Source organism: Rhizopus microsporus (genome assembly GCF_002708625.1).
Source record: "Rhizopus microsporus ATCC 52813 unplaced genomic scaffold scaffold_18, whole genome shotgun sequence".
Lineage (NCBI taxonomy): Eukaryota > Fungi > Mucoromycota > Mucoromycetes > Mucorales > Rhizopodaceae > Rhizopus > Rhizopus microsporus.
The window spans coordinates 40173-64647 of record NW_019671933.1 but is presented as its reverse complement, the minus strand read 5'-3'; the positions used below and the strand labels follow the sequence as shown (position 1 = coordinate 64647).

The window sequence follows — 24475 nt, the reverse complement described above, 5'->3', positions numbered from 1 at the left end:
AAGGATGTAAAGAGAGAAAAAAAATAGTTCTTAGACTATGCATCACTCATATTATTATTGGCTTAGCAAGATCCTTTTTTCTTTTTTTCCTTATCTTTCTCCTTAAGAAAAATTTTCCAGTTAGTCTTCCACAAGCAACGCGCCATCCTTGTGTGTGTATGTGTGATACCCGCTAGTTCTAGTTGAAGGACTCTTTTTTTACAGAAGATTAAGGAACAAAGTTCGTTGTCACGATCTTGCTTTGGCCAGTCCGTTTTTTGAATAAAAGAGACAGATAATATGTATCCTTTCCGATCAAAAAGTCTTCATGTATCTCATAACTTCAAACATGTTTTACTACTTTAAATTCAGACAATGTTATTTTTTTTGAACGAATCAAAATTAGCTTTCAGATGTTTGCTTACCTTTTTTGAACGAAATAAAAAAGGAAATTCAGATACAAAAGAACATTAGATTTCAGACAATTTTAAAGATAATAATTGCTCTTTTTACCTGTAAAACCTTTAAACCAGCGCCCCGCCGAAGTGAGACGAAGCAACCACATTGGAGGTGGCGAGTTGTCTTTTGAAGACAATAGGTTGACCTTGACCATTCCAGATAGAATGTGCAACGAGAAGCACGCCCTTGGAGGCCCTTTCATCGCGATTCCAAAAAATATTGCAGGTGTTGCACTTCAATACTTGATGGATCTTTTTGACATCATCACCTCTTCTACACTTCAGATTCTGTAGGTCTTGATTTAAGCAAGAGTTGAAGGTCTATAAAGATATTGTTTAGAATGCATGATTTATGATCATTGTTATACTAACCTTCGAGGTTTTGTATTTATTGATATCGAGAAGTAACAACTCTCCAAGTCCCTTTCCGTGCTTTAATTGCTTATAAATTTTGTTGGAGACATCATGCCGAAGACCTTTAAACTTAACATGGCTTTCATTTTTCTGACCGTCACCAAAGATAATTAAAGACATATTTTTGCAGTCGCCTTCTTCAAAACGGTTTTTGTTCCTCCTTCTGTAAGATACGAATAATGCTTAGATTATACTAAAAAGAAAAAGAAAAAAAGTATATACCTTTCAGGTTGTGGGATAGAAACTGGGTGTTCCTCTTTGTATTTTTTTTCTTCGTAATTTGTTATATTTTTCCATCATTCAATAATATATTCACGCTTTTTTAAATGGCCTTTTGGGACCCAGCATAATTTAGCCATTTTAGCTTTGCAGTCTCAAAACTGTAAAAGTTTAACAAGATGTCCATGTATTGCAGTATATAAGTTAGATATAGCATGTATTGTTAAACGGATGCAGTTTTCGGCGAAGGCATATCTGTTTCAATTCTTTCAATACCTAAGCTTTTTTTACGACCTCGTTGTAATTTCTGGCGTTTTACAGTTCCACCCATACCATGGTACGCAGCAGAAGGCAGGCGGCTTACGTCGATGCCTCCGTGGGAAGAGACAAAGGCATCCTTTCTTCCTGGGTCCACAGTACATGAACGAAAATACTTATCTACTTCGTCGGTCGTAAAATCACTCAGTTCTAGAAAAACGTCATCTGCTGCTGACGACGGAAGCACCTTTCCACAGAACAACACTCTACACCTGTAACCATCGGTATACATTTCATTAAGAGGCATCCTTCCTTCGAGCATATTTTTGAGCTCTTCCCAACTACATGATTATCATTGATAACCTGAATGTAAAATATCAAACAGTGATACCTTCGAAATCCCAGCCTCTCAAAATCAAACATTTGGAAGAATTGTCTTTGATTATAATCACATGGGGACTCGTTGATTTGCTTTTCTTGTTTTGCCTTGGGGAAAATATCTGTGAGGTTCTGAGCATCGATCTTTATAAATCGCCAGCCCAATCCGGGATTCGGAAACAAACTAAAAAGTCTGGGAGGTACGAACTTGCTGGTACTGTCTTTGTCAATTTGAGAAGGTTGAGCCATATGCAAATTCTCATACTTTTCTAGGGCGGGTAAAATTTTGAAAGGCTCATTATTTAAGCTGATTTTCGACACTGGAAGCGTGAGCATACGATTCTTCATTTCTAAAATTAAGGGATTCAAAAAAACTGGAAAGACTAGAAGCCACATCCGAATCAAAAGGTCAATCATTTCATCGGGTATAGGATATGGCTCAGAGCGTACAAGTACTTCATCATATACATGATTATACACCAAGTTTTTAAAGCAACTAACCTTTACATTCTAAAACACACAGGTTAATATGAATGCATTAGATAATTTTTTTTGTTTTGCTGTCACTTACTGGATACTTTCTCTTCAGGGTATAGATGAAGTAACTACGTATAATATTTTCGAAATTTTCAATATAGTAATTGCTACAACTGGTTGCAACAGTTTTACGGACAGCTGACAGAGGTTGTCCGTAGTTCCTTAACCCATTCTCTTCTACAAACAAGTTATCATTTGTGGTAATGGAGGATAGATAAACAAATGTATTTGTAAGTTAATCAACGTCCAAATTTTCTTCATTTGGTCTTTCCTTTCGTCTGTTTCGATAGTTCTTTAGAATGGACTTGATTTTATCTGGACCAGCACGAACAACTCTTGAAATAGTATACCAAAAGTTTTGCTCAAAAAAAGTCATTGGTCAACTTGTTTGGATGTTTCAAAATAAAGTAATTCACAAACAGCTGTGCTTTCAGTACCACTTCCTGATAAAACCTGATATTGCTTTGATCTTTTCCAAGGGGTTGGCTTTTTTGGGGGGGACTCTCTACAGAAGCTTGCAAAAGAAATGAAAACAGTATACCTTTGATAACTTGAGTCAAGTTTGATTTGTAGAAGCTCCTCTAATTTCAGGCTATAATTCCTACAAGCGCGGCTTCTTGCGGATTTGTGTCCCTCCTCTTGGTAAGAACTACAGATTATTCTACTTGTAGAGGATGATGCTTCGGAGATAGCTGCCTGGCGTCTTCTCTTTACATCCTGTTTTGCTTTTATTACATCAGAAGTATCTTTTCTCTTGGTACCTTTATGCAAATTAGCTTGTGAGGCATTAAAAATGCACCAAGTGTTTCTCTTTACCTGTTCTTTTTGAATTTTGGACACGTAAGGCTTCTATGTTATCATTGGATTGAATATTTTCTATGTTTATATGCTTTTTTTTACAGCAATGAACTGTTTCACTTCAGAATAAATAGGTATACGAGGCATTAAAGACTAGAAAAAAGTGAAAAAAGAAAAAGAGATCAAGGCAGCATTCTATTGATACTCTTTGATTTAACTTTGCAGTCACTGATATATAACGAATGAATTACTGTAGGCTAAGATTGACAATGTTAAAAAGAAAAGTCAAAAAAAAGGTACAACTACATATCATATAAGTTTTATTCGAAATGTCATGGATGCCCTGGACAAGCCCAACAAGCATGCATTTTATATTGTTATGGACAATTACAGAATTCATCATTATCAGTATGTCGTGGATACGATTAAGAGTAGAGGTTATAAACCTTTGTTTATGCCTTGATACTCTCCCTTTCTTAATCTTATTGAGGAGTGCTAGTCAAAGATTAAAAAGCATGTCAAAGGAGATTCACTTCCTCTTTAGATACTTTGACACCCAAAATTAAGGCCGCTTGTGAAACTGTCACTACACAAGACTGCCTTGGCTGGATTAGGCACTCTGAAACTTACTGGGATAGATATCTTAATAGACAAACTAGCATCATTTAAGTCTTTTGAAAATAATTTTCATTTGCCCGAATTTAAAGTGCGAATACTGTAAGCGGTGGGATCACTAAGCCCCGATACCTGGAGCAAGTCGCCGCGCTTGCATGAGTTGAAAGCAGGTAGCACTGTTATCATCTTCTTGGGTGTCCAAGATAGAGGAATGGGCTTGATTTAGGTATTACTTTGTGCACCTATTCTAAAATGAAAAGGACATGAGTTTGTAACTAGAATCAATGTAAATATTTATTTAAAATGCATAGAATTAGCAGAGTGAGTCTATTGCGCAACATATCAATAAACTAGACAAACTATGTACAATTATAAAGAATGTTAGCAGACGTATAGAAGAAGGTTCTTCGCTTACCATCCACAGCAAAAGTCAGATCCTGCAGGGTTCGTTTGTGCTGGTTGGGTATAGACAACTTGTGGCGGTGGTCTGTTAAACACTGTGAGTTATATACATACTACGAGTTAAGCCAAGTATTACTGTGGTTGGTATCCTCCCTGTGGCTGGTATGCTCCCTGTGGTGGAGGAGGATAATAAGCCTGTTGCTGTGGTTGTTGTTGTTGAAAGTCGCCCTGAAAAGGAGGAGGAGGATAAAACTGTTGTTGAGGTGCTTGAGGTGGGTATGACATAAAGAGAAGAAATATGAAAAAACCGGTCCTTTCAGCTTAAAATATAAATTACACAATCGATCCAATCAAATCTTTCTCCTCTCTCTCTGTCTCTTTATATCGTTCCTTTATGGATAAATCTGAATCAAAAAGAAACAAGCATGACGCATATTGGCATCAGTTAAATCACTGGACTGATTCCTTATTCGGTCACTCATCACAGTCTATATTACCAACCAATCAACAACAGCAACAAGAGAAAAGAAAGCGTTGGGTCAGGCTACTTGTGTTATTCTACATAATCTTTTCCATCTTGCTCACATCAGCTCACTTCACACGTTGGTTCTTTCAACTCTTCTCTCAACACAAAACAAGAGACACTTTTCATATTGACCGTACTTATGATGCTGGTAATTATATGTACAAAAAAAGATAAAGCTTGCATGATGACATTATGTGTAATAGATTTATCATACTCGGCCATCACAACTATGCCCCATGGCTTAAAACTATCCAAAATGTTTCCCAAGAGTGAATATGACGCATTAAAGGGAGTAACGCCCTTTTGGCAGCCAGCATCGCAGCCATCTGATGAAAGCGATGTTAGTTTATTGACCAACGTATCTCCGGAATCATGGAAAGAACTCGTTGCACTAGCCGAAAATTATAATGGTAACATGCAATATATCCACATATACTTATAAAACTCATCACGACATAGGCCCTATTTCTGCTACACTTCATGTATCTAAGCAAGCTCATAAAGACGTTTTAAATGATATCGAACAAGAATACCGTTCAAAGCCTTCTCTTTATCAAAATGTTGATATTCATCTCATCGAAACCTCAGGGCACAACAGTATTTCGGTCTTACTACCCATGAATGCCGAAAGAAACATTGCTCGAGTGTACGCAAGAACGAACTATGTCTGCGATACGCCTTCAAGTGTCATCTTACCTACCGATTTACGTCGAACGATCCACACATATACCAAACAAATGCAGCTTGGTGATATGCTCGTGGTGCCTACATTTGAAATCCAACAACAGGTAGTATCTGCCAATGATATCCCGCGCACAAAGAAGGAAGTCCTCGGTTTGGTGAACGAAGGCAAGTTGGGTCTATATGATGTTCAATTCAAACTGAATGAAGGACCTACTGATTTGGAAAAGTGGAAAAAGGCAAAGGATGTGTATAAAGTAGAGAATTATACGATTGATTATGAACCATTGGTAATTCAGAGCAAAACAGTTCAACCATGGTAAAATGAGAGTGATTCTTGCTGTGTATGATTCATATTCATATCTCCTATGTAGGTGCTCTGAACGATTTGTAGATAAAAGATCAGCTTGCCTATTATCCAGTTACCTGGCTGGAAATGATTTCTTGGTGCTGCCTAATGATTTTGCTATTTATAAACCATCGGCAAGAAAGCATCTTGTTTCGGATTTAGATGTAAATAGATTAAAAAAGAGCATAATATCTTATGACTGACACAATATATAGAGAGTCATTGAAAAGAGACTGTACTCCAAGTTTTATTGGGAAGAATGTGTATACCATGCAAGAGAATTGGATTCTATGGGCTTATGGAAGACTAGTAAATCAAACCATATTAGACAGCAATGTTCTCGTATCATTCAAAATTGGGGTAAAGGTTTAATAGGAAAGCCTGAATGATAATAATAAAATAAAAATAAATAAAATATCTCTTTTTTTGGTCTTTTTTTCTTAATAATTTATATCCTTTATGAACCAAGACTACACTTATTTATCAGAACAGCAACAACAGCAACAATACCATATCAACCGGTTTACTATGACTACAACACCTACTACTACTACTACTACTACTACAGCAACAACCACAACAACAGATATGTCAGGACCACAACGACCCATAAATACAACACCTGCATTTCAATCAATAGGTTACGATGAAAGAGAAAAGAGGTTTATTATTAGTACATGTTCTAGTAGAGTTTATCTACTCATATATAAATGTACGTAGAACATATGAATTAGTAGTATGCCAACAACCCCTTCATGCCCGCATGTGTGGATTTGGTGAAAAAGACAGAAGACCCATTGATCCTCCTCCCATTGTTCAACTCATTGTCAAGCAAAATGATGTTCCAGTAGACATTCAGTAAGAACAGAAAAAAAGTAGTTACAATAACAATACTCATCATCACTAGATCCCTTCAAATTCCGTTCTTTGTGCTTCATGTCACGCTTTGGTCCGATGATCGAACCGAAGAACGCAACATTATATCTAATCCACCTAAATGCACTCGAGTCCTCATGGGTTCACTTGTTAGTTCACCTAGTCTATTAAAGAACGCCAAGAATGAACCTGGACTTTATTTTGCCTTTCCTGATCTGAGCATTCGTACAGAAGGAAGATATACACTTCGATTTAGTTTGATGAAACTGGCCAAGTATGTATTGCTGAGAATAATAATAATAATAATAATAACTTTTATATACAGTTCGGACTTCCAGGAGAATGCAAAGAGTAAGATTGTAGCTCAAGTGTTTTCTGATCCTTTTACTGTCTATTCTGCTAAAAAGGTATTTATAGATTAATGATATGCGCAATAACTAATTCAAATCATATAGTTTCCTGGCATGACCGGTAACCATAGAAAGCTAAATCAAAATAAAAAAAAAAGAAAGGAGGAAATCACTAAAATAACTTTTTATAGAATCTACTGAACTATCAAAGATATTTGCAAAACAAGGCTTGAAGATTCCTATTCGGAATGATGGTAATAAAGAATAAAAACAAGATATAACATAGTAACCCTTTTTTTTATATATAGTTCGAGCTAGGAAAACAGACTAATGAATAAAGAAATCTATTTACATCTATCTTCTTTCCTCTCTCTGTGTGTGTGTTGTTCTTTCCTCCCCTTTTTTTTGAAGGGAGACTAAAGACTAAAAAAGAAAGAGAGAAAATCTTGTCGACCCCTTACAGATGTTTATATTCCTGCATAAACTCTAACAAGTCAAAAGAACAAAGTGAGAGCCGTGTTTTTTAAAAAAAATTATTTTGTAATACACTTTTGTACGAGGTAAAAAAAAAGCAAGATAAATTCTTTTTATTTACGTTTTCTCCTTTTCTTTCTTTCTTTTTCTCTTTTATTGATGACAGTTGCATAGATTCTATAAAGAAAAAATGGATGAAAATCAACCACAGACATTAGAAAGCAAAGAAAATATAATAAATGTAATACTCCTTTTTATATGTTGAGCTTTTATCTAAACTCATTTTAATAGACTTCACTATTACTTGCTCGCGTGGAAAGGCACAAAGATAGATTAAAGTCAGATCCACGACCTATATTTCAGCAAGCGGATGATCATATCATCGACTTATTCCAAGCCTGTGTACAGGAACAAGGGCTGACCAAAGAACGGGGAAAGCAATGGCAATCAATCTCACACGCTAATGTTTATCAGCTTTACGCTATCTATGATACTTTGAGCAGCGACAGCAACAGCTATCAGACGGTTATCGAAAAAGATATTCAGTCGGTCATTCAAGACGATCTTCATCAGGTTGATCGAGAAGCGCTAGCTCGTATACTGAAAGCATATAGTGTTTACGATGCCCAAGTAGGATACTGTCATGGTATGGCTTCCTTGGTTGTTCCATTATTATCTGAGATGGAGGAAAAGGAAGCCTTTGCGACTTTTGTCAGGTACACAAAAATATTAAAGTTAAATGACATAAACTAACCATAAAAGATTGATGGAGCTTTATGATCTACGTCGTCTATTCATCAGCGGACTCTCCGAATGCCTCTCTACTTATCAGTCACTGTTAGCCACCCTTTGTCCTGACGTCAAGCGACACCTTGATCTTCTCCGAATTTATCCCTCAATGTATGCTGCCTCCTGGTTTCCCTCCTTGTTTACAAACTCTCCGCTCCCCATCACTCAGATGAAGCGGCTGTACGATCTTGTCTTTTTAGAAGGCGCTGTTGAAACCACCTTGAGGTTCTCACTTTGCTTGATGCAAAGGAACGAAAAGATGATCCTGAGCATGAACCAAGCCGACCAAGTGCTTGCATTTATCCAATCTTCCGAGTTCTTTGCATGCTATCCGCACGACGCAGCCCTCTTTTACCAAGACATGATGCAGCTCAATTCAGCAGTGCAGCATCAGATAACTCAGACGGCTGATCTGGCACGTACGGTTGCACAACTTCAGAAAGAGAACACACAGCTCAAGATGCAAGGTATGGAGCAAGAAGCTGCACAACTTAAACTCAGCAAGCGTAATGCCGTCCTTGAAAAACGAGTCAAAAAGTACAAGGTCAAGTTGGCCCACGCTGTCCAGACACAATTGCCGCCGGCTAGTGTCCCCGTAGATCTTGACGATCAGGAAAAGAAAAAGAAAGACAATTTTAACTCGTTTGTCGAATCGCTTCGTGGCACAGGTGATTTTGGTGCTTTGATTGCAGGCGCCATCATGACCGACACAAGACTGCCTTCGTTGCTGACTGTTAATAATAATAATAACAGTAGCAGTGATGAAGAGGATGAAGATGAACATACTAGAAAGCATCAAGAACAAGTAGATGCAGCACTTCAAAATGTCACATCCGAACTGGTTGCTATTAAGATTGATCACTTTGAGACAACACAACGTTATGAGGCTCTCTATCGACACTGTGAGCAGCTCAGCCGCCAGCTTCAACAGGCTTTAGAACACCAAACAGCCATGACGCAAAAGATCATTTACCTGACAAGCGAACTCGAAGACACAACAAGTGAACGTGATCAATTATATCAAGATCAAGAACAGGTCTTGGAAATGGCTACTGTTGCCAAGAAGACGGCTGCTGAACTGCAGCTTGAAAAGATGACACTTGCCAAGGAGGTCGAACTGCTAGAACAGCGTGTAGCTGAATTAGAAAAAGAGAAGCAACAGTTCTTTATGCCCCGCGATACGTTTTCGGAGGAAGTTTTTGCTGCCCACAGCATCCTGTTTGGTCAACAAGAGCAACAAAAAATCACACAAAAGGAGCAAAGACGTCACACGATGGCCATCGCATCCTTGTCTCAGCAAGAGAACGAATACAAGACGAAATATGTCGAAAGCGAATTACGTTGTCGTGAGCTTGAAAAATATTTAGCAGAGGCTAAAGTTAGATTAGCCGAATTAGAAACTAGTTTATTATACCCCGTTCGTCGTGCCTCATCTGTTCATCTCAAGCGTAGTTCCACTGCTTCCATTTTAGCTAGAGTAAGCACACCAACGACAGAGCCAAGAGCAAGTACAGAAAGCTATGCGTCATCTACAACATCCTTGACTTCTATGAATAGTAGTCAGTATAATAGTAAAAGATCAAGCATGTATTCAAGGATTTGGAATGCATTTGGAAATAGTCCAATAACACCACCTCCAATGATCGCAACAACTGCACCGCCTACAACAACAACCGTAATGAAGAATTCAATCATTTGTCAAGAGCCTCAAATCATCTAAAGGCCCCCCTTTTTTTCTCTTTTTTTTATATTTCATATCATACAACATCTTTTTTAAATAATAAAAAAAACCTATCTGTCTTTAAAGAAGCTTTTTTCCCCTCTTCACATGTCTTATTTAATTTTTACACACACTCACACATATATTTATATACAGGTATGAATGTAGAAACAGATGAGCATGTATAGTCTACATCATTATTTATATATCATTCTTTTTTTTCAAGTGTATAAAGAAAGAATAACATGCCATTATCATTTCGTATATGGCTTTTATTTCTCATTCTGAATATGTTTATAATCAACAAAGTGTATGACACATTAGCATATGAAAAAAGTGTAACTTGACCCCACTTTCATATGAAAATACATTTATTCATTCAGAGAAATGCATCTTAAAAGAGAGAGAACAAGCTTTGAACAAAATGATGGAATAGAAAGCATCAAACATATAATAACCTTTTTTCTCCTTTATATGTTTGTTTCTTTTTGTGATTGTTTTAATACAAACAATTAACTACAGGAACACGACACAACGACCTCCACTCTTTTATTTTTACCCCGCAAAAAGTACTACCTCAAATGACATCAAAATTCAATCTATTTAAACACACGTTTTTTCTTGCTTTTTTTTTCATTTCTTTTCTTTTCTTTTTTATTTTAAACAATGTCTACTAGTCCACACACTGAAAAAGCTCATCAAGCCTTGTCCAGCTTGAAAGAACTCGCCTCTACCACTGACGGCTGGACCTTTGTCCAAGAAAAAGAAGGTGTCAAGCTTTATAACAAGACGGTCGAGGGTAGTCCTATTCCTCTTGTCCGCGGTGACATTGTCATCGAAGGTGATCAATATACCCCACAACAACTCTTGGCTGTTTGTACATTCCCTGGATGCAGAAAGATTTGTAAGTACAAGTATCTTTTTTCTGATAAGGCTGCTCATCCTATTGTGTGTCTAGGGGACGAAAAGTACGATACCTCAGAAATTAAGCAATTATATAACAGATTTGAATCCTTATTCTGGACAAAGTTAAAGACACCATGGCCCATCAGGTAAGATCACATCGCTATATATACACACAAAAAGAAGGGAGAGCATAAAAATTAAATGTACACAAGTCCTCGTGATATCGCAGGTACCTCATTGCGTGAAACCTCAGATAATGGAGGCTATATCGTCTTGACCTCTGTCACTGATCCTCAGATCCCTGAAAACTCTGGTGTTGTTCGTGCCAACTTGATCCTCTCTGGTTGGAAAGTTGAAAAGACAAGCACCGGTATTTCCATTGTTTATATTACACAAATAGATTTGGCTGGTTCCATTCCTACTTCCTTCTTGAAGACTGTCCAACAACAGGTCCCTCTTTGTGCTGGTAAGGTCGTCAAGTATATTAAAGATTTCGGATATCCCCCTCTTTGCTTGGACGCTACAGCCACTTTCAAGAAGGAATCATTTGATCATGGCAAGAGAGAATATACAGCCGAATTGGATGGTGAAGGTGAGGCTAAGTGGTCTTACTCAAAGCAAATGTATCCTGGTGGCGTCAGAGTCCATGTATCTGGCAATGGATCTGTTGAAGTTGTTAATCATGAAATTATTCTCAAGGGAGTCAATGGTCCTGCCACTGTTACGATCACCAAGTCTTAAATAAAAAAAAAGTGACTAGTTTATTTAAGTTTCGTTTTGCTTATTTTTGAGGTACACTGGATGATGATTTTCGGACTGTGATATACCATATCTGTAGTCTAGCTGTAACAAGTAAAGACTAGTTTACTTTTAAGGGCAGGCTAAACATTCAAAAAAAAAAGCTGTTTGATTCAATAAGAACAAAATGTTTATTTCAAAGATAAGAATAAAAAAGTTGATATCGTTCAAGTGTGAGTGAAAAATGATAGAAAAAAAGAGGGGGGAAACGCATCAACCAGATTTGATAAAAAAAAACTGTGTTTTCTTTGCAGAAAAGCAAAGCCATTGTGAGCTCCTCATTAAACCCTATCTAAATTTATTGAAAAAATTAATACAATATTAAATGCAGAATTCTATTGTGAGATTCATATGTGGTCAACTTGTTCGATAAAGCCAGAGAGCAGAATTAAAGAGGCTGCGTGTAACCTCTTTTGAATCCTTAGTCATCCTTTGTCCAATCAATCGGCATAAATATTATTTTTCATTAGACGGAGAATTGGATAAATGAATCTGTTAACACAGCGCATATAATAAAACTGTGAAACAATGACAGTAAACAGTTTGGGGCCCTTCCCTGTAGTCAGGGGAAGGAAAGGTGTATCAGATAAATACAAGCATAAGCATTTCAAAACTAATTGAGATACAAAAGGGACATTGGTACATTACACAATCTGATTTGGCTGGTTCCGTTTCCATCCACTGACTGATCTGGTGCGGGTTCCGTCGAACAAGTGACTTATGAATAGTTAATACAAGCCAGAAAGGATCTTTTTTTTAAAAAAAAAAATCGTTGTACCGTGGGCTGGATTTATCATTGATCAATATCATCTTGTAGTAAATGTAATGATTGTAATGGGATTTGTCTTTGAAAGTTCTTTTTGTGTTACTGATTGTGGCATGAATACGATGCCATTGGAAGCATGTATGTCTGTAATAATGTGATGTAAACTAGTTAAACAGTCATATGCGAATAGTATGATTGTATTGTTGACAAAAGCAAGCCTCAAGAATGAGTAAACACATTATGTCACATCTATGCAAAATAGCTCAACCTGTTTATCGATCGCACAAAAATAAGCATCATTACGAAAGACCGAGTTTATCAACGTTGTCCACAAAAGCAAGTATGTAATCTCTATTTAACTCGGGATAAAAAGTACAACATGATAGATATATTCATCTATTATACTAAACAAAAGAGAAAAAACAGCGTGCTGAGTTTTCGATTTCATTCAAATCACAAACTGTCAACCTGTTGTCATATTGACAAGAATGGTATGCTCTCAAGCATTTTGTATAGATATGTGCCCTTTTCTATAAAACCTTGTGCTTGCTCCCCTATTTGCTTTAACTTCTATACCAAACTCAACTACACGCCTAATATAATTCCCATTCGAGATCATGAACGGCTATTCTTTTGCCAAAATTATTTCTTTTATCCGTAACCAGATATAAGCAATTATATAATAAGCTATATACATCTTTTCTCGGATCTACTCGAAAGACAAGGCTTGAGTGGCTCAATTTAGGTTTAGGATTTTGTGATTTCTATAAAACTGTTGTTCGGAAATGATGTCTTCTCACGTTTTAGTCTCTGTAACCGGATGATTTTTTTTCTATTTAGAATCTAATAGATCAGTGAATGATATATATTCTAAAGAAATGCTTTCGTTAATATTCAAATTTCTTTTTTTGTTTGTGAATTAACATAAATGGAAAGCAACCCCCCCTTGTCCAAATAGCTATCTCTTGGTGTCATTCAACGTCAGTTATCTTTAAGGTCAATCATTAAAGCAAAAGACAGTAACGTATATATAGTTGTGTGTGGATCATGAAACAACAGAAAGAGCTTTGATTCTGTAATCTTGTAGACGTATTGATGCATTACATACTATTTTGTACTAATAAATGTATTTATGGGCTCAGCTCATGAGGAAACTATATTTATCTTTTTTCTCGACTGTGAAAGTAAATCTCTTGGCTCAATCAATATAGAATTATTTGTAAAATAGGGAAATTTGATCAGCCGTCCTTGGAATAATTTGTAATGTCATGATCTCATGTGGCACAAATGCTGATATATCGATTCTATCTTATTCTATGCTTTGGTGTACAAATCGAAGAGGAGGGAGATTCATTAGTCTTTTTTATTTGCATATGGGAGCGTCTTTATGTACATAAAAGTGTTTTTTTGAAGAAAAAAAGGAGAGGGGGAGCAAGACATATGAACAGATGCGTGTGCGTATGTGTGAAAGAGATGTATAGAAAGGGTAGTGTGTGTGTGGGAAAGCATATACAGTTTGCAAAACTTAGAGCGTATCATCGGTCAACGAGTCTTCATCCTCATCTGCGTCTTGACTGTGCAAGACCCAGCCAACTTTCCATGTATGACCACAGGGCCAGTATTTGGGGTTACATACAAAGTTTTCAATGTCTTCGTCAAGATCAACTTTACCATCAGGTCTGAAACTACGCATTTGATCTATCAGTTGCACTGCTTTGCGTTTTTCTTCTTTACAGAGGACCCATCTGCAATGTCGGCAAACACAGCCACCACTTTTATTGTATCTATAAATCAAGTTAGTTTGGTGCATTTAAAATACAGATGAAGGTCCCTACCTAAGACCACACTTGTTACAGAGATAGACAAAAGGCTTGCCTTTATCATTAAACTCGGTATCTGTAGGGAATGGCCAATTGAATGCCTTTCTCATGCAGCCATCTGATGTCTCTTGACATGCTTGGCAAGGTCCCTTTATACGTGAGGGACGGCCTGAATGTGGATGTGAATATTTACGTCGCGGAGGTGCCGCCGCGGGTGTGGGCTGCTGTTGCTGTTGCTGTTGTTGTTGTTGTTGTTGTTCTGGCTGATGATGTTGCATCGAAATAGGTTTGGGTAAGACAAGATCATCATCAGGTGTAGTACTTTGCCATTGAAGTCTGGGTATCTGAATCTTCATGGCCTTTACGCGCTTAGTAGGGTATGTTCTTGCCTTCAAGACACGTTGACGTAGTGGCCAGAGCAAGGAAGTACCATGAAGAATCTTTGGCACCATGTGTACAGAGTCTAATTGAAAGATAATACTTTTATCGTGAATCTGATCTGATGGAGATCGATGAGGAATTGATTTTCTCTTGTTATGCATGATTGTTGTTGTCGTATTAAATACATAATCTTCTTCTATTAGTTCAGGTGGCGATGGGATAGACATACGACATGGTTCTTCTGTTAGGAACGATAAATCATACTTTTTATTTTCATAAGGTGGCGTAGCGGGTGTATTCATGTTGTAAATAAATAATAAATAAAAGAAAAAAGAAATAGAATGTGGAGAAGAAGAGAAGAAATTATACAAAAGCCATTTATTTATTACTTTTTTTTAGATCATTGTCTTTTTATACCAGCAAAAAAAAAGATAAAAGCTTTTTCCGGTTTAAAGAACTCACCGGATGAATCAACATATAAAACAGCCGGTGCCGAAATTTGTAACGGCTATTCCCCTTCCACTCCTTCATTCGTCGCGGAGGAAATCCCAGAAAACCATGTGTGCTATTCCCAACAATTTAACTTTATTGATTTAGGTCCCTTTGTGTACTTTTTATCCAAGGAGGTCATCATTGATCGCTCATTTTACGTTTCTTACCCTTTCTTTGATTTACAAAGTTCCACACAGATGAAAAAAGAGAGATACCCTTACGCGCCACCAAATGATTGGACAGGTTGAATATCAATTCCGGTATCCCGAAAAAATAGCCAAGAATCGGGGGAGCAAGGTTTTAGCCACAGTTGACTGGGGGCCACGAGTTAAGTTTCCCCGTTTGTTGAAATGGTTTAAAAGCGTAGAATACCATGACGTGTGAAATTATCCAATCAATTAAAGAAAATAGGTGACGCGTCTAGAACAAAAAAGGCAAGTTAATCATCTTTTTGATTTTCTCGCACGTACAGACACACACTAAATCCTGATCTGGTCCCCCTCTCTTTTCTATATTCTATATTTCTTGATCCAAAAAGTAAAACGAATGAATTCATGTTGGTTATGAAACAAGCTTGACAAGTAGATAAAGATTCAGTTGTAGGATCTGTTTAAAATGTGTGTATATACAAGTATAAAATATTTCGGATTTACTATTTATCACGATCAGATCAAAAAAATAATCCAATGCTAAGCAACGGACTTTTATTTTAGGTTGCTAATCAGATGTGTCAATGATTAAGACATAAAAAACTCTGGGCTCGTTCTTTAGTAAGGGTCCATATTCTATCCCGCCTTCTAATGTCCCCACTTTGATTGGAATATCTATCTGGTTTCAAATCTCCCGTCCTTTATTACTCTTGTTTTATATAATTAATTGAGTTTAGAAGCGTATCGAATGACCATGAAAATACTACAATAAATGTTATTAAATATTCTCTCGTTCACTTTGTAATTACCTTAACAACGTAACAAGTCCGGCTGGCATAAATTTACGTCCTTTGTAGAAGCGTGAACCCATTACGATAAAGAGTAAAAGGCTAACAACTAAAATAGAAAAAAAGGTTCAATCTTCGAAATATTTCTTCCTCATATGATCACATACTCAATGCTAAAGTAACATTTTTTGGGTCTTGAGAAACCTGATAGGCACCGAGAGCTGCCAAAGCGCCGAAAACTGCTCCAGCTAAAAGAGAAGCTGTACTCCCAGCTATAGAATTGAGGGGCTTAGTAAATAATGGGAAGGGTACTTTATAACGTTTACTCAACCTTTTAGATAGCCTACAAGTCCACCCGCAAATACAGTTGTTCCATAAGCATAACCTATAATGTCAGTCATTGCAATGAAGAGATGACTAAACAATTATTAATCCAAAAAAATATATGCATTTTGTTGTTGCCGTGGCATATCGGCGCCCAATATTTCCATAATTTCAGCCAATCAAATTAAGCGATGAGGGTGTGGCAACTGCGCTTCCTCGCGTGGCACACAGGTGCTTGATCCTCTGCTTCACCAAGGCACTCCTTCTCCTGTATGTTTATTGTATTGATATTCGTGATCTTGACTTTTAAATAAAGTTTGATCTATTTAGGCACATAAATAAGCTGCTTCATGCTATCAATAATATCATGAGATGATTTAATAAAACGGCAAACTGACTGATGATGCATTTTAAGCGTAAGAACCATACGATATATCAGTAAATGGCTGAAAAAGCACATCACCTTAGTTCACTTTGAAAATGGAAGAGCCAGCGGATGATCTGTCTATAGGTAAACAAAAGAGACCTAGGCATATGTGTTGTATGACACTTGAAAAATTCGATTAGAGTTACCTAAATGATGAATATTTTTTAAGGCAAAAACAACATCTATGTATCGCTTTTTAGGGCTCAATGGCTTAGTAATCAGCCAGCTATTAGCCTTGAATTTTGTAGTGATTAGTAAAAAGGATTACATTGAATTATCCGTGTGCTACCAGGAGTAATGCACAATTCTCTTCTTGTTTTCTAAAAAGATACGCATATGACCTAGTACCCTTGGTTTTAGGGGCAATTCATCTCACACCACAGAGAAATGGCATTAATAAGAGCCGCGGCAGAAAGTTCATGTGTCGATAAATTTTTACTAATTGTCTTAATTTTTCCGAATTTCCCCACTTGTTTTCTTGTCTGCTTCAAGACAAGGCCGATATGTAGCAAAAAGTATGGTTAGGTGATAAAGATGAGAGTATTCGTATATAAAAAATCACTGGATGATCTTTTATTCATTTTCCTGTAATTATTTGCAGATGTTTGTGTATTCATTTAGGCAAGTTGTTATCTACAAGCGTATACGATGAAATGACTATAACAACCTATTGCTTTTGATATTTTAATTTAAAGATATAACGGGCTTTTTACACCCATTATATGATCCAAGCATTGATCTTTTTTGTAATAATGAGCTCCTTTAATCTAGTCCATAATAGATATGCAATAAAGACTCGTCTACATTTCTTTCTTTGTTATTATCACAGCTACATCACACCACGACAATCTGAGGAATCAGCTTCAGGCTATCGAAGTAGCGTTACTCCACCTCCATTATGATCTGAGGAAGATTTTAGTATAATTCAAACATACAATTCTGATGGACTAACTTTCATAAGCTTTTTGATATTTCAAAGCAGTTTATTTTCTTTGAAATCGTCACTTAACTTTTCATCAGTACAAGAAGCTCGCCGTGTCATTGGTCAAATATATAATCGTATTGTATGCAGGAGCGTGTATGGCAAATGTTAGTGCATTGATTCGAATAAGAGAGCCAAGTACTCTTGTCATGCCCGAGTTATAGAAAAAGAAAGGCCTTTTATATAGAGTTAATAATATACGATCCGGCAGGCACATAATACTAAATGTAGCTTGACTTGTAATGGACCAATCTCATAATAGGATTAGTTAGTAAAGGAAGGATAAATAGTAGCATTTGCTTGCATTAAAAACTCTTAAGCTCTAATTAGGATACTTTTTAACTATAAGACTGTTAATCAAAGAACTTGCTGATAAAATGAATATGTATGATTGAAATATATATAGAAAATCCTTATATTACTAATTACTGCAAGCAGTACTCGGAAAAGAAGGGGGAGAGATTCCTACTGAGTCATAACACTACTTAATAACTATTTCACAGTGCATACTACTGTGCAAATCCTTTAGCGTTCTGAAACATGTGAGAAAATGAGAGCAGAATGGTTTACACAAATGAATGTATTTTTTATATATATTTTGATTTGACCTAAAGAATCTTTTGGTTCTTTGAAATGTGACGAAGCTTAAATATTTTTTCACTATTTTAAGTGACCTCAAACAATGAAATATTTATAAGAGCTTACATTACCAATCCTTTCTCATAGCCAAAACATGAAGTTGTTATCTTTTATTCTTATTGGATTCGCTATGCTATCTGTTATGAATGCTGCATCAACGGAGCCTGTTAAAGAGATGTGTCTCCCAGCTTGCCATCGAACTGAACATCATTGTCCTACAGCCTTTTTTTCAAAGAAACAGAGTATATGCTGGACCTGTTGTACTACGTCTCGCAAACTGTTCATAAAAGCCACTTGATGTATTTTCTCTCTCTGTTTCTCTTTTGTTTTATGCTAAACAAATCAGTTATTTATATGACCTTGTTTGTTTCATAATAAAGAGCAATTCCTTTTGTATATCATATTTAATCATTTCCCCAAATACGTAGGCGTAGACCTCCACAGTAACCTATCAGCTTGTCATTTTTTTTTTTTAAATCACAGATTTAAGGAGTTTAGCATAAATAGTGAATTTACACTTGAGGTTTTTTATTTCTTTGCCAACATGTACAGCGATGGACATAATGGCAACAATGAACAATCACAACAACAAAAGGACGACAGAGATTATAAATACTTGATCGTCAAGAATCTCAACAAACGAACCAATGCTGGTACCGTGTTTAACTATTTTGCTCGTTTTGCCTCAGTAGAGGACGCAAGTTTGAATCTTGACGACGATCGACTCACTCCGGACGGAACAGCTACAATCACATTTCGAAAAATTCCTCGAGACAGAGAAAAGCAGGAGCTTTTAAAGCAGCACAGGATTGATGGTCATATCGTTTACACTGAATTTGCCAAAATGAATGCCTCACAGAATACCTTCAAGAGCTACGAAGCTTCAAATCTGAATGCAGAAAAGTTTGCGCTGGGAAATTTTATCAGTGTACGGCACTTTGTGGAGCAGTGGTCAACGAAGGCCAATGTCAGGTTTCGTGTACTCTACCCACGACGTTCGATTGATGTATTCTTTACCTATCAGGACATTGACTACAAGTTGAACTATAAATTCAAGGAAGTGCAAGGGGACATGGTTGTAGAAAAGATAGGAAATAAAATCATCTTTACGATACCTCTTCGATATCCTCCATGTTATTGGAAACGTGATCCAAATTCAGTGCATGAAACAGCATTCAAAAAGCAACGAGGAAATTGGGAAAGAATTACAACCATACCTTTAACCAAGACAAATGGTCCGGAACCAAGATTAAAGGAACCTATATTGCCCATGGCCCGGCCTGATACTGTCAAGATTGGCGTCTGGACAGTACTACGCATCACCTTTAACCCCCTGCCTAGAAATATTACGGTCTTTGAACGAGAGCTCGAAAAGGCCGCCGACTTTAATCTGGTGCCTAGAGATCCAAGCAAGATGAAGCCTACGATCAAGGTGACAGAGGCTTCTCAGCTTCCGTCTCCTCTTACATACCTTGATCGAGTAAAGTATAACTTTGAATTTGATGTTCTCTACTTACTGGAATCTGTCATTTCATATCATTATATTGATGAATATAATATGGACGGCAACTTTTATTCAACGATCAAGGCCTTGGATCCCTCTATTGTCCGTGGAATACTAGAACTGGTCGCCCTAAATAAAAAGAGAGTATGGGACCCGTTCACAGCCTTTAGGAATATATGGGAAAAGTTGGACATGAAAGTATGTCAATTGCGCAAGATACCCAGTCACTGTGCGATGCTTCGTAAAGTCATTATTACACCTAGTACTCTTTTTATTCAACCTCCCAACTTGGAAACAACCAACCGTGTCGTACGACATTACCGTGACTATGCAGATCGATTCATCCGTGTTCAGTTCATGGACGAAGGCTTTAACCGTGTAGGCGCTGCTCGTACAAAGATGACGAATGAAGCGATATACAACCGTATCTATGATGCCTTGAAACGGGGTATCCAAATCGGCGACAGAAGATATGAATTTTTGGCTTTCTCAAGCTCGCAATTACGAGAACATGGCTGTTGGTTCTTTGCATCCACGCCGGACCTTACACCAGACATGATTCGGAGTTGGATGGGCGTCTTTTCTCATGAAAAAGTCGTGGCTAAACATGCTGTGCGTATGGGTCAATGCTTTTCTTCGACTAGGCCGATCTGTCGTTTGGAAGCCGATGAGGTGCAGTTTATAGATGACGTGGTTTATAATGGGTACACCTTCTCGGATGGCGTGGGTCGAATTGCGCCCTCCTTGGCAGAGCAAGTCGCAACTCAAATGGATCTCAGACATATTCCAAGTGCGTTTCAATTCCGTTTAGGTGGGGCCAAGGGCGTCTTGACGGTGGATAAGAGCCTTGAAAATGGAGGAGTCAAGGTACAGCTTCGTCCTAGTCAAATTAAATTCAAGTCAGAACACTTGACATTAGAAGTTATCCGTACATCGACCTATATTCACGGCTACTTAAACCGTCAGGTGATTACTTTATTGTCTGCTTTGGGCGTTCGTGACAAAGTATTTTTGAAACTTATGGATAACATGCTTCATGATATTGACAAGATTCTCAGAAAACCAGAAGAAGCTGTCCGTGTGCTTCTTAGCAATACAGATGAAGCTGGTACCGCACCAATCATGGCATCTATTATCCAAGCAGGCTTCTTGGAGAGACAGGATCCCTACATTAAAAATCTGCTGAACCTATTTCGTGTAAATATTTTGAAGGACTTGAAGAAGAAGGCAAAGATATTAGTGCCTCAGGGAGCTTTCTTACTAGGCGTCATGGATGAAACAAACACTTTGGAAGAAGGTGAAATATTTGTACAAATCTGGGATTCTTCAAGCACTGGAACAATTAGACAAATCATTACAAAGGAATGCGTCGTATTCAGAAATCCGTGCTTTCATCCTGGTGATGTTCGTGTAGTGCAAGCGGTTGATAGGCCTAATCTCCATCACTTAGTGAACGTTGTTGTATTTTCTTCCAAAGGCTATAGAGATATACCAAGTATGTGTTCAGGTGGTGACTTAGATGGTGATGATTACTCGTAAGTGTATGATTATTAATGTATCAACAGACTCTTACTCTATGTCAACAGTGTCTACTGGGATCCCATGCTCATTCCGCCCAGAAAGAACTATCCACCTATGGACTATACAGCAGCTAAACCAAGGCTAGTGGAGGATGTGAAAATTCGTGATATTCAAAGGTTCTTTGTAAACTACATCAATAATGATAATCTTGGACAAATTGCTAATGCTCATCTTGCCACGGCTGATATGAGCGATAAAGGAGCCATGGACGGTCGATGCATTTTATTGGCTCAGCTTCATTCAGAGGCAGTTGGTAAGGGGAAAAATGAATTATCATCATGTGAGAGAGAACTGATCATCGTTATTTTTCATAGATTTCCCAAAATCTGGCAAGCCTGCTATTCTTTCTGAAGACTTGATTGTGAGAAAGTTTCCAGACTTTATGCAAAAGAAGGACAAGGAATCCTACCAATCTAAAAAGGTGCTTGGTCATATTTATCGCTCTGTTGACAAGTCGGATTATAAAGATTACATGTCAATGCTGACTGAGGAAGCTGTGTATGATACCCGTCTACATGTTCCTGGTATGGAGTATTATATTGGTGAGGCTCGCGAGCTTCGTAGTGACTATAATCGCGACCTACTGGGCCTTATGAACCAAAGTGGAGTCCAGACGGAAGCAGAGATTGTCTCTGGTTATATCATCAAGTGGCTAAAGAAGGGCAAGAGCAAGACACGCTATGAACAACATGACAGTACTATGAAAGCAGTCAAATCATTTAAGTCTTTGTGGAGAAAAGAATTCGAAAAAGAGTTTTTGGAGGAAAGCAAGAATACAGTTGATATGGCAAAGAGGGCCAGTATAGAGGCAAAGGCAGCTGCTTGGTACTATGTAACTTATCATCCTGAAGAAAGACAAAGAGACTACTCTGAACAAGGCGGCTTCCTCAGTTTTCCTTGGGTTATCTATGATTACATCTGTGATATTGCGAAGAAAAACACACACAGAGCTCAAGATACATCCCTATCATTGCCTATTCCTGAGACTGTAATTGAAGAGGAGCATGCTAAACATATGCTTGCCAAAAAGGCCATGGAAAATAGGGGCGATGATGACAAAGAGCCAATAGTTGAAATTGTGGATGAAAATGACGAGGATACTGATTATGAATCAGATTTTAGCGAGGATAACGAAGCAGTCATCTATAGTGGAAACACGGGTATGTTTACATTTAACAATTCAGAGCTAAGAAGAGCAGTTCAAGAGTTGAATATCAGTAATGACCTAGAAAATACCCGATCATCACCTCAGAATAACGGACATGTCCGACCGACTAACAACAATACTAACCAACCTGTTATTCAAGCAGATGCTTCTAACGAGGACCTGATGAAGATCCTTTTAAGCTAGTTTTTTTCTCTTGTGTTCTTAATGCTACTATTATTGCCAATTAATCTTGTATATTATGCATTTTGCTTTATTATATTTTTTTGCATAAACCTTTGAGAGAGAACTATTTTTATTACTTAACTGTTGCTTTTCAAGGTTGGAAGCAAGTAAATTATACAGTTGCTGAAATGAAAACAAAGGATACGGCCTAAACCATATGTACAAGGAATTCTCTGGAAAAAAAACAGATATATTCCGCAGTAAGGGCCAAAGTATTCATGAAGCTTCTTTGAAGGAAACGACAACACATCTGGGGTGGCTGTACCTGCATAGCTACACATGAACTTTAATTTTTCTTTTTTTGGAAGACTATTACGTCCATCAAGTTGTTGTGTTACATTCGCATTAAAAAGGAAAAAAAGCGTCATAAAAAAGGTACTCTTGACGAAATTAAGCGAGAGAGAATGTTTGACCTTTATTGTATTTCTATATACAAGCAGATGAATTATTAAGCAAAGGTTAATAAAAAGAGAAATAAAGGGGAGAGCAGGCTTACGTACTTACTATTCCAAATTAGTCAAAATAGGCGATCGTTCTTGCTTTGTTGTGGCGGGCAAAATCGGTGAAATTCTCGCCGCGAGAACACGACAATGTTTTCCCGTGAACAAGTAAAGTATATAAATATATTGATCTACTTTTCTTGTTTTCTTTTTTATTTTTATCAAACACAATTAAAGAAAACAAATCATGGTTAGCTCATCTGAACGAGTATTTATTCTTGGAGGCACAGGAAATGTTGGCTCAAAGACCACAAGAGATTTAATTGCCAAAGGTATTCCTGTCACATTATATGCACGTCAGCCGGAAAAAGTAAAGGCATCATTTGAAAACAACAGCCTTGTCAACACTATCCAAGGTGATTACAAAGACCTTACTCCATTGAAGGAAGGATTAAAGGGACACACCAGACTCTTTCTTTTGATTGTTGATATGTACAATATGATCCAACTGAAAAAGACTATTGCTGCTTGGGCTTATGAAGCTGGTATTAAGCAAATTGTGGATATCTCAAGTTTTACCGTAAGCTGCCCTTTAAGAACAACCTTTATTGGTGTGAATCATTACGAATCCGAACAAGCCATCTATCATCTTCCTAATCGTGGTGCCTTTGTTGCCTTGCGTCCAGGTCGCTTCATGTCAAATATTTTCATGTTTGATGGTCTCCAGTTCAGTAATGACACTATTTTTGATACAGTAGATGCCGACAAACCACAGGGCTGGGTTTCACCAAACGATATTGGCGCGGTTGCTGCAGTTGTCCTTAGTGAAGACATTGAAAAGCATGGTGATTCAGTGTATGAACTCAATAGTGATGTTGCTACTCCAACCCAGCGCGCCACTTATCTCTCGCGTATCCTTGGCCGTGACATAAAATATAAGCAGATCGACTCTCTTGAGAAATATGATATGCTCATGAGTACTGGGCACCTCAGTCATCCTTTTGCCTACTGTCTCAGTACAACCTTGGTATCCTATGATATGCAGAATCCTATTATCACTGATGGTATTCATGTCTTGTTACGAAGAAAGCCAGAAACATTGGAAAAATACCTTGAAGATAATAAGCATTTACTCAAATAAACTATATTTTTAAAAGCTGTCTTTAACTAATTCAAAAAGTGTGTGTGTGTGTGTGTCAGAAGGAGTCCTTATCAGTCCATATTGTATATGTGTGTGTCTATTGCTCAGTGAAAAGTGTCCCTAT

General features: G+C 37.4%; 9 protein-coding genes across 9 annotated transcripts; 6 read left to right on the top strand and 3 right to left on the bottom strand.

Moving 5' to 3' along the window:
• Positions 1-503: 503 nt before the first annotated feature.
• Positions 504-971, bottom strand: RHIMIDRAFT_246201 (uncharacterized protein; the record flags this gene model as incomplete). Its single annotated transcript, XM_023610283.1, has 2 exons — positions 504-758; positions 810-971. 2 exons carry the CDS (start codon positions 969-971, stop codon positions 504-506), a joined length of 417 nt encoding a protein of 138 aa, XP_023462938.1.
• On the bottom strand, positions 828-2123 carry RHIMIDRAFT_315494 (uncharacterized protein; the record flags this gene model as incomplete). Its single annotated transcript, XM_023614998.1, has 2 exons — positions 828-1669; positions 1720-2123. 2 exons carry the CDS (start codon positions 2121-2123, stop codon positions 1294-1296), a joined length of 780 nt encoding a protein of 259 aa, XP_023462937.1. The 3' UTR covers positions 828-1293.
• A 2295-nt stretch (positions 2124-4418) lies between these two features.
• On the top strand, positions 4419-6040 carry RHIMIDRAFT_49555 (uncharacterized protein). The gene is made up of 5 exons (XM_023615320.1): positions 4419-4732; positions 4788-4994; positions 5044-5584; positions 5640-5778; positions 5830-6040. Exons 1-5 carry the CDS (start codon positions 4453-4455, stop codon positions 6001-6003), a joined length of 1341 nt encoding a protein of 446 aa, XP_023462936.1. The 5' UTR covers positions 4419-4452; the 3' UTR covers positions 6004-6040.
• Positions 6041-6158: 118 nt separating this feature from the next.
• On the top strand, positions 6159-7509 carry RHIMIDRAFT_263340 (uncharacterized protein). The gene is made up of 8 exons (XM_023611659.1): positions 6159-6276; positions 6335-6472; positions 6522-6764; positions 6816-6897; positions 6946-6961; positions 7032-7094; positions 7149-7400; positions 7489-7509. Exons 1-7 carry the CDS (start codon positions 6203-6205, stop codon positions 7169-7171), a joined length of 639 nt encoding a protein of 212 aa, XP_023462935.1. The 5' UTR covers positions 6159-6202; the 3' UTR covers positions 7172-7400; positions 7489-7509.
• Positions 7458-10049, top strand: RHIMIDRAFT_218744 (uncharacterized protein). The gene is made up of 3 exons (XM_023607358.1): positions 7458-7555; positions 7606-8030; positions 8077-10049. Exons 1-3 carry the CDS (start codon positions 7505-7507, stop codon positions 9821-9823), a joined length of 2223 nt encoding a protein of 740 aa, XP_023462934.1. The 5' UTR covers positions 7458-7504; the 3' UTR covers positions 9824-10049.
• A 162-nt stretch (positions 10050-10211) lies between these two features.
• Positions 10212-11902, top strand: RHIMIDRAFT_49528 (Bet v1-like protein). The gene is made up of 3 exons (XM_023615319.1): positions 10212-10727; positions 10782-10875; positions 10942-11902. The coding sequence occupies exons 1-3, from the start codon at positions 10490-10492 to the stop codon at positions 11468-11470; spliced, it is 861 nt and encodes a 286-aa protein (XP_023462933.1). The 5' UTR covers positions 10212-10489; the 3' UTR covers positions 11471-11902.
• A 3956-nt stretch (positions 11903-15858) lies between these two features.
• On the bottom strand, positions 15859-16324 carry RHIMIDRAFT_240730 (putative transmembrane protein 14C; the record flags this gene model as incomplete). The annotated part of the gene is made up of 4 exons (XM_023609442.1): positions 15859-15898; positions 15945-16032; positions 16091-16195; positions 16255-16324. The coding sequence occupies 4 exons, from the start codon at positions 16322-16324 to the stop codon at positions 15859-15861; spliced, it is 303 nt and encodes a 100-aa protein (XP_023462932.1).
• Positions 16325-19709: 3385 nt separating this feature from the next.
• Positions 19710-22026, top strand: RHIMIDRAFT_206800 (RdRP-domain-containing protein; the record flags this gene model as incomplete). The annotated part of the gene is made up of 3 exons (XM_023606935.1): positions 19710-21334; positions 21386-21633; positions 21695-22026. Coding segments are annotated over 3 exons (2205 nt in total), but the record flags the coding sequence as incomplete, so codon positions are not given.
• A 1431-nt stretch (positions 22027-23457) lies between these two features.
• RHIMIDRAFT_246194 (NAD(P)-binding protein) lies at positions 23458-24351 on the top strand (the record flags this gene model as incomplete). Its single annotated transcript, XM_023610282.1, has 1 exon — positions 23458-24351. The coding sequence occupies one exon, from the start codon at positions 23458-23460 to the stop codon at positions 24349-24351; it is 894 nt and encodes a 297-aa protein (XP_023462930.1).
• Between the last annotated feature and the right edge of the window lie 124 nt (positions 24352-24475).

Coding starts and splice junctions, on each gene's coding strand:
- RHIMIDRAFT_49528 (XM_023615319.1), top strand. CDS start 10,490: ATGTCTACTAGTCCACACACTGAAAAAGCTCATCAAGCCTTGTCCAGC. Junction 10,728..10,781: donor CCCTGGATGCAGAAAGATTT/GTAAGTACAAGT, acceptor TTGTGTGTCTAG/GGGACGAAAAGTACGATACC. Junction 10,876..10,941: donor AAGACACCATGGCCCATCAG/GTAAGATCACAT, acceptor AATGTACACAAG/TCCTCGTGATATCGCAGGTA.
- RHIMIDRAFT_218744 (XM_023607358.1), top strand. CDS start 7,505: ATGGATGAAAATCAACCACAGACATTAGAAAGCAAAGAAAATATAATA. Junction 7,556..7,605: donor GCAAAGAAAATATAATAAAT/GTAATACTCCTT, acceptor TCATTTTAATAG/ACTTCACTATTACTTGCTCG. Junction 8,031..8,076: donor GCCTTTGCGACTTTTGTCAG/GTACACAAAAAT, acceptor TAACCATAAAAG/ATTGATGGAGCTTTATGATC.
- RHIMIDRAFT_263340 (XM_023611659.1), top strand. CDS start 6,203: ATGTCAGGACCACAACGACCCATAAATACAACACCTGCATTTCAATCA. Junction 6,277..6,334: donor TACGATGAAAGAGAAAAGAG/GTTTATTATTAG, acceptor AAATGTACGTAG/AACATATGAATTAGTAGTAT. Junction 6,473..6,521: donor GATGTTCCAGTAGACATTCA/GTAAGAACAGAA, acceptor CATCATCACTAG/ATCCCTTCAAATTCCGTTCT.
- RHIMIDRAFT_49555 (XM_023615320.1), top strand. CDS start 4,453: ATGGATAAATCTGAATCAAAAAGAAACAAGCATGACGCATATTGGCAT. Junction 4,733..4,787: donor TGACCGTACTTATGATGCTG/GTAATTATATGT, acceptor TATGTGTAATAG/ATTTATCATACTCGGCCATC. Junction 5,585..5,639: donor AGCAAAACAGTTCAACCATG/GTAAAATGAGAG, acceptor TCTCCTATGTAG/GTGCTCTGAACGATTTGTAG.